The sequence below is a fragment of the Parambassis ranga genome, chromosome 7 (genome assembly GCF_900634625.1).
Source record: "Parambassis ranga chromosome 7, fParRan2.1, whole genome shotgun sequence".
NCBI classification, from domain to species: Eukaryota; Metazoa; Chordata; class Actinopteri; family Ambassidae; genus Parambassis; species Parambassis ranga.
The window spans coordinates 2812722-2820221 of NC_041028.1; the positions used below are offsets into that span (position 1 = coordinate 2812722).

Sequence of the window (7500 nt, forward strand, 5' to 3'; positions counted from 1 at the left end):
ACACTCTGACTGCTCTCTGCCTGCAGACACACACACACACACACACACAGACTGTAGACACACACACACACACACACACAGACACACTCTGACTGCTCTCTGACTGCAGACACACACACACTCTGACTGCAGACACACACACACACACACACTGACTGCAGACACACACACACACTCTGACTGCAGACACACACCCACACACACACACTCTGACTGCAGACACACACACACACTGACTGCAGACACACACCCACACACACACACTCTGACTGCAGACACACACACACACACACACTGACTGCAGACACACACACACACACACACACACCCACAAACTCTGACTGCAGACACACACACACACACACTCTGACTGCAGACACACACACACACACTCTGACTGCAGACACACACACACACACACACACTCTGACTGCAGACACACACACACATACACACTCTGACTGCAGACACACACACACTCTGACTGCAGACACACACTCTGACTGCAGACACACACTCTGACTGCTCTCTGACTGCAGACACACACACACTCTGACTGCAGACACACACACACACACACACACTGACTGCAGACACACAAACACAAAAACACTCTGACTGCAGACACACACCCACACACACTGACTGCTCTCTGACTGTGGACAGACACACACACACACACACACACACACTCTGACTGCAGACAGACACACACACACACACACACTCTGACTGCAGACAGACACACACACACACACACACTCTGACTGCAGACAGACACACACACACACACTCTGACTGCTCTCTGACTGCACACATGATGGAGCTGATGGACTTCAGATCAATGATCATGTGACAGGAAGAGGACCTGTACGGATCAGAGGATCGATCACACATTGTGATGAGACGTCTGTCCACCACAGCTTAGGACAGGTCCACTTTGGTCTCTGGAGGTCTGCTCCCTGCTCTCATGAGCCTGCAGTTCCTCCAGTGACCACCAGAGGCAGACTCCAAAGACACAGACTCAGGGGCAAAAAGCAGCTAAACCTGGGGACACAGCGTTTATCAAACCACCTACACCTTTTGTACTCGACCCGGACACTGTCCCTGTGAACTGGAAGTATGACGTCGCTAGCGGAATTCTCTAGCTGCATTTGCGTTTAAACCTGAGCCAGATGCAAGTCAATCCAGTTAGATCCACCTCCGACAGGTAGGCTGCATCAGCTGCGTGCTCACTGACTCATATACAGAGAGCATCCTGAGAGGAGACCACTTTAAATCATCTCTATAAGCGTCTTTTACTTACCTTTAAAGAGCGGCGCGATGTTCCAGGTGTTGATGCTGCCAGCTTTCATGAACTGACCCAGGGCGATCTCCAGGAAGAAGATGGGGATTCCCCCGACGAAGACGATCAGCAGATAGGGGATGAGGAAGACGCCTGCAGAGACACACAGAGGCGAGACGTTTAGGGACACTCGGACGTCTCAGCATCATCAGCGAGCTCAGCGAGCCGGCTGTAATCTGGGTCTCATGTTTATTTGAAGGCTTTTATGTACAGGAACCTGTTTAAAGTCAACTTTATTTAAATAACACTTCTTACAACCAACATGATCTTTGCCTCACAGAGACCCAGAGACCAGCAGGACCCAGCTCGGAAGGAGAACCTTCCAATTATCTAATGAATGATGGATGGATGGATAATTGATAGATGGATGGATGAATGATGGATGGATGAATGAATGCTTCCTCTTCTACATTACAAACTGGGTGAGAGACATGAATGAACAATTGTGCCTCTTCTCTCTTTCTCTCTGGTATTTTAATTGGTGTGATGAGAGTACACACACACACACTGTATATATAGTAATCAGCTGCAGTAACAGTATCCTCTCTCTCTCTCTCTCTCTCTCTCTCTCTCTCTCTCAGTGTGTGAGGAGCTGATCAGCTGAACCTGCTGCTGTCACTCCGATCAATCATATCCATGCTCAGTCGAGGCCCGCCCCCATCACTTTGTCTCCTCCCCCTTTCTTCCTGATGAGTTTAACTGTATAAAAACACTTCCTGTCACATGACCTCAGCAGTCACCTGACGAAAACCCAGCATTAACAAGACCAACAGGTACATAAATGTTTCTGCTATGAAATGTCTTTACCAAAGGGGGTGTGGCCTCCCACTCCAGGCCCTCCAGGTGTGTGTGTGTGTGTGTGTGTGAGCCTCACCTCCTCCGTTCTTGTAACACAGGTACGGGAAGCGCCACACGTTTCCCAGTCCGACGGCGAAGCCCACACAGGACATGATGAAGTCCATCTGCCGTGTCCAGGTCTCCCGCTCTGGGTACCCCGGCCCCGTCCCCACACCCCCTGTCTTTTCCTGTCCAGTACAGGTGCTGCCCAGCAGACCAGCGCCGGACCCTGGCGCTGCCAGCGGCGCGAGGCTGCCATTAGTGGATGCTGAAGGATAACTGGCGCTGCCGCCATTGGTCTCCTCCAGGAGGACCAGAGAGCAGGAGGAGGCCGGAAGGGCCTGCTTTTCCATCACAGGAGCCAATCAGAGGCCAGGGGCCAGTCAGGGACCACTCAGCAATGAGTCCAAGTTCCAGTCAGTCCTGGAAGTCCAGTTGTTGCTCTGGCTCTGGTCAGCTGGTCCCCTCTAAGTCTGCAGTTTGAGTCCTTTAAAATCAGTCCAGTCTGAGGACAGCTGTCTGTCCTGTCCTGCACTGTGTCCTCTTTTCTTCCTCTCCTCCTCTGATAATGAGAATAAAATTCGTGCAGTGAATTCAAGTCAAATCAGTCCAACAATCAATAATCTGAAAACAAAAAATCCACGAAGCACTTGAATGTGAGTCTGAAGAATCGCGGTGAGCTGTCCTGGAGACGCTGCCGGTACTTAGAGAGACTGTCCGTCTGTCCGTCAGCGGCGGCTTTAGAGGGAGACGCGGCTGTGACGCCACACGCAGGGACACGCCCCCCGCTCTACAACCGCTACTCAGCCTCCCTCCTCCCCATTCACCTCGTCCCTCTCTCTCCCTTTTCTCTCTCTTTGACGTAATCGGGGTCCCCTCTCTCTCACACACACACACACGCAGACACACACACACACACACACAGAAGACCTTCCGTGCGGAAACAGAGGTGATAAACCAGGGTTGGGCGATATTGGCAAAAAAAACGTATCATGATTAATTGATGACAGTTGCACTGACATGTTTTTGACTCTAAATCGCCACATTGTTCTAAAATGATTCTGACAGATCATCAGTCAAGTTAACCCCTTCATTCTAACAGGTTAAAGTAGTGATCAGGCACCAACCAGCCATGTTTGAAATATGTATTGATAACAGATGCACAAACTGCTTCAGAATAATAATGAAGCAAACATTTAAAGTAACTTTGTCCTTCACATGTTCTGATCTTCAGGTCACAGAGTGTGCATGTCAACATTAACATTAAACAGGACAAACACGTTCAGAAAAGTCACATCAGTGATTATTAAAGTTAAAAATGTGTCTGTGGAATGAACCTGTGGCTGGAATATGTCCCACACTAGTGCATGTTTTCACTCAGACTGTAGAACAGCAGCAGAAAAAACAAACATTTAAATGTGTGTCTGTGCAAATCAACCTGTTACCTTCTTCCGGTGCTTAGTTTGGTTCTAAGCAGCACGATGACTAAACGCACCGCGGATTCTGTCCAACATCTGCTGGAGGAGGCTTCTGTTGTGATGTTTTCTTTCTTGCTGTGGAGTCCGTGATTACAGATCAGGAGGCAGCTTCTCCAGTCGGAGTTCATTCCTTTGATCCGAGCAAACATTAAGTTACCTGGCAACAACCACCGCTCCACGCGTCACACCTAATGCATGTCGCATATGCATGCGCGCGCGGCAGTATATAACAGCTGTAGCCGGCGTTGCGGCCTCGTCGCGCTTTCTTCGGCTCCGGCTTATGGTGACAGACGTTGAACCTCTGTTAGGAACGTGCTGCTCCGCATAATTTACTTGAACACCACTGCCTTCCGCCATTACTGTTGTTGTGGGCTCACAGGTGCGCGCTTGCGGGTGATGGTGAGAGTAGTCGCACACAAAAATGCGTCATCATGACGAGGCATTAATTGCCGTAATCGATAAGTGGCAAATATTAATCGGTGACAGTTTTTCTGACGTTTGAACCACTTCAGTGAAGTTTGAAGCAGTTGAGTGCTTCGAGCGGCATACGAGTGATGTGATTGGATCGGGTTGTGAATCGCTTGGTGGGATCGGGTGTGTTCAGGGATATGACTATATATCAATATATAGTAATAGATCAATCAGTTAGATGGTGAAATATATTAGCTACATTGATACATTCATAATAAACTGATTGAGATTCTGATTGAGATTCTTTAAATATGAGTTAAATATATTACTTAGATGCAAACGATCCACCTTTATTTTTATTATTTATATCTAAGAATTTCATAGCATTAAACGCAGTTAATCGCAATATGTCTTTGTGTACATTTTAGTAGAAGAAAAGTTATTGATCACGTTTCTCTTGCATGTGTGTGTGTGGAGGACCTCTTGCTGATTCGTGTATTATAAGTTTTGAACCCGGAAACTCTCGCACCCAAACCGACAATGATTCCCCTACACCACCATCCAGCTTTGTTCTCCGCCGCAAATGCTTTAACTGTGTTAAACATTTTAAACGGATTAATCATGATGTTTGATTAGCCCTAATTATTATGTATTCACTTTAAATGTAACTTTGTAACAATTGTGTGCAGTGAAACTGAAAATTTAATGTATTTTATTGTGTCAGCCATGTAGTGTAGTCGAACAAGACTGCACGGCGATCCAAATCCCAAACAATCCACGAACCAATAACACACACCGCAATGCATTTTATTCACCACTACATGTCCTACTCGAGCACTGTGTCATTGAAGCCTCGAGTAATGAACCTTTTTCTTGAATCAGGTGTCGAAGCTTCAACAAAGCCTCGAAAACCCATCACTACCTGGAGGAGGCCTGCTGAGTCCAGACTGATTCCTGGAAATCAGACCGCAGATCTGAGCTTCAGCTGATAGGATGGTCCTGGCTACCACCTGGCAGATAAAGGGTTGTGTTAACGTGAAAGGCTCGGGCTATCACCTGGAAAGAAGTGGATGTTTCCAGTTAAACTGTAGTGAGGCAGCTGGACGAACGTGTGGGTTCAGACTAACTCCTGACTGTAACTCCACCTGCTGCACCTGCTGCTTCCTTCAGCCTCAGCAGTGGAACACTGCCGCCCCCCAGAGGTTGTATCTAACACAACCTTCATGTGGACTCAGCCCGTCCAAAAAATGAATGAAGGATTTATTCCAGCCAATCAGAGACCAGCAGCCAGGTTCCTTCCAAAGCTCTGAGCTTGAAAAACCTTCGGACATCAGCTGCTGAGCGCGTGTCCGTGTGACGGTGAAACAGGTCACAGACAGGAAGTGAACTTTTTTTTTTTTTTTTTTTTTTTATTAAATCATTAATCATTATTTAATCATTAGAACTTAAACAAAAAGGAACAGTGCCAGGGGGTTACATATTTTTACAATGAGAATAATACAAAAACATTGTATAGAGCACATAAACGTAAAATCTTTATAGCTTTCAAATTATGAGATTTTTCTATAGTCTTGATGTACTGTTTGGCCTCATTCCTAAATGCAACAAAAAAGGTTTTTGATTTGTGTAACGACATTTGTGTATATACCATTTAGATAACAAAATAATAAGATTAATAAGGTAATATTGATTAGTCTTTGTGAGTGAAAAGGTAATGAAGCCAAACAGTACATTCTCCAAACAAAGGGAAAAATCAGGATCAATAGAAGATGAAATCAAATTACAGACTATCTGTCCAGAAGCTGGTAGAGGAAGGGCAACACCAAAACAAATGAAAGACATCTTCAGAGGAACCCAAACAAAAAGAGCAGCTGGTATCAGTAATATTTTTAAAACGTTGTGCAAAAAAGACTTTAGAGGATTAAATTCTGTGAATTATTTTGAAAGACACTTCTTTTATTTTATTATTGATCATGTATCTGGCAGGTAAGCTCCAGATCTTCTTCCAGTCAAGGTTGCTTTTTAAATTATTCCAGTAAGAAACCACATATGGAATAGAAACAGTTTCTTTTTGAAGTAAAGCATGTATAGCTCGGTTACTGTTGCGTGTTGAGGAGAAACAAATCTGGCCAATTCCATGTTTGGTAGGATCTATAGGCAGCAATGTTGGAGTCTGTCCTATTGTGCTTCTAAATAACATAAGGATACCAGCCGGGATTGCATTTATAAAAACATTAAATTCACTAAAAGGAAATAAGACATTATATCTTAAAGTAAATTCTTCATATGTATAAAGTGAGCCGTTGGAGTTAAATAACTGATGGACCAAAAGTATATTGCGATTAAACCAGAAAGGGTCAAATAAAGATTTGTTCCTGTGTAAGATGTCCTTATTATTCCAAATGTAATATCTATGAGGAGAAAAGTTGTGTTTATAAATCAATGACCAGGAAAGAAGCATCTGTTTATGAAAATAAGATAACTTTAAAGGGACTTTTTCGATATTGTAGTTACAAAATAAACCACCTATTTGAGAAAAAATAAAGTTTGGTATGAAATTCCAAATAGAAGATGGTTCTTGACAAATTGTCTAAGCCACTTGATTTTGAAGGTATTATTTAAGGTGTTAAAGTCTAGAAAGTTAAGGCCACCTTTATCATATGTGTTCATTATTACTGATTTTACAGGAAGTGAAGTTTATTTCACGGAGCAATGACGTCTGGTGCAGAACACAGGAAACACACGCAGAAGCTGTGAGAACATCAAACAGGAAGCACGGGAAACCTTTACAATAAAAGCTTCCGGTGTCTTTGGGATCATTCTCTAGTTACATGAACTTTTGTTTTGAGGCACTTTAGTGTTTTAAAAATACATAAAATCCATAAATATGTAAAATCATCAAACAATCATAGGATTCCAACATCTGGAGGTTAGGTTTGAAATGTTTGGAGGTCTTCAGTGAACATGTTATCAGGCGGTTCACAGACTGAACCTCATGACAGAATCAAGTCATCACGTCTGACACATGAGCACAGAAGAGATTCAGAGAGAAACAAACAAACAAAACTAGAAAAAGCATTTCCTGAAGAAAATGCAAGTTTGATTGCAGAAGCTGAAGCATTGCTTTGAACTCTTTGAGAATATGAAATCTGCATGTAACAGCTTATTTTAATCTGAATATTAGCTGAATCACTAATAAAACAGTTGAATTAATCAGAATATTAGCTGAATCACTCATAAAACATCTGAATTAATCTGAATATTAGCTGAATCACTCATAAAACATTTGAATTAATCTGAATATTAGCTGAATCACTCATAAAACATTTGAATTAATCTGAATATTAGCTGAAGCAGTCATGAAACAGCTGAATCACTCATAAAAGTAGCTGAATTAATCTGAATATTAGCTGAAGCACTCATAAAACA

The 7500-nt window shown here is 43.6% G+C and overlaps 1 protein-coding gene across 2 annotated transcripts in view; it reads right to left on the minus strand.

Annotated features, from left to right (window-relative positions):
• Window positions 1–2646, minus strand: part of slc6a8 (solute carrier family 6 member 8) — a 28858-nt gene extending 26212 nt beyond the window's left edge. Inside the window, exons 1-2 of one of the 2 annotated variants that reach the window (XM_028409647.1) lie at window positions 2220–2646; window positions 1307–1438 (exon numbers count right to left, since the gene is read on the minus strand). In XM_028409647.1, coding sequence (XP_028265448.1) covers window positions 1307–1438; window positions 2220–2535 — 448 coding nt within the window. In that variant the 5' untranslated portion in view covers window positions 2536–2646. The remainder of the gene's footprint in view (window positions 1–1306; window positions 1439–2219) is intronic. The other variant, XM_028409646.1, reaches the window with a different exon arrangement.
• Window positions 2647–7500: the final 4854 nt, after the last annotated feature.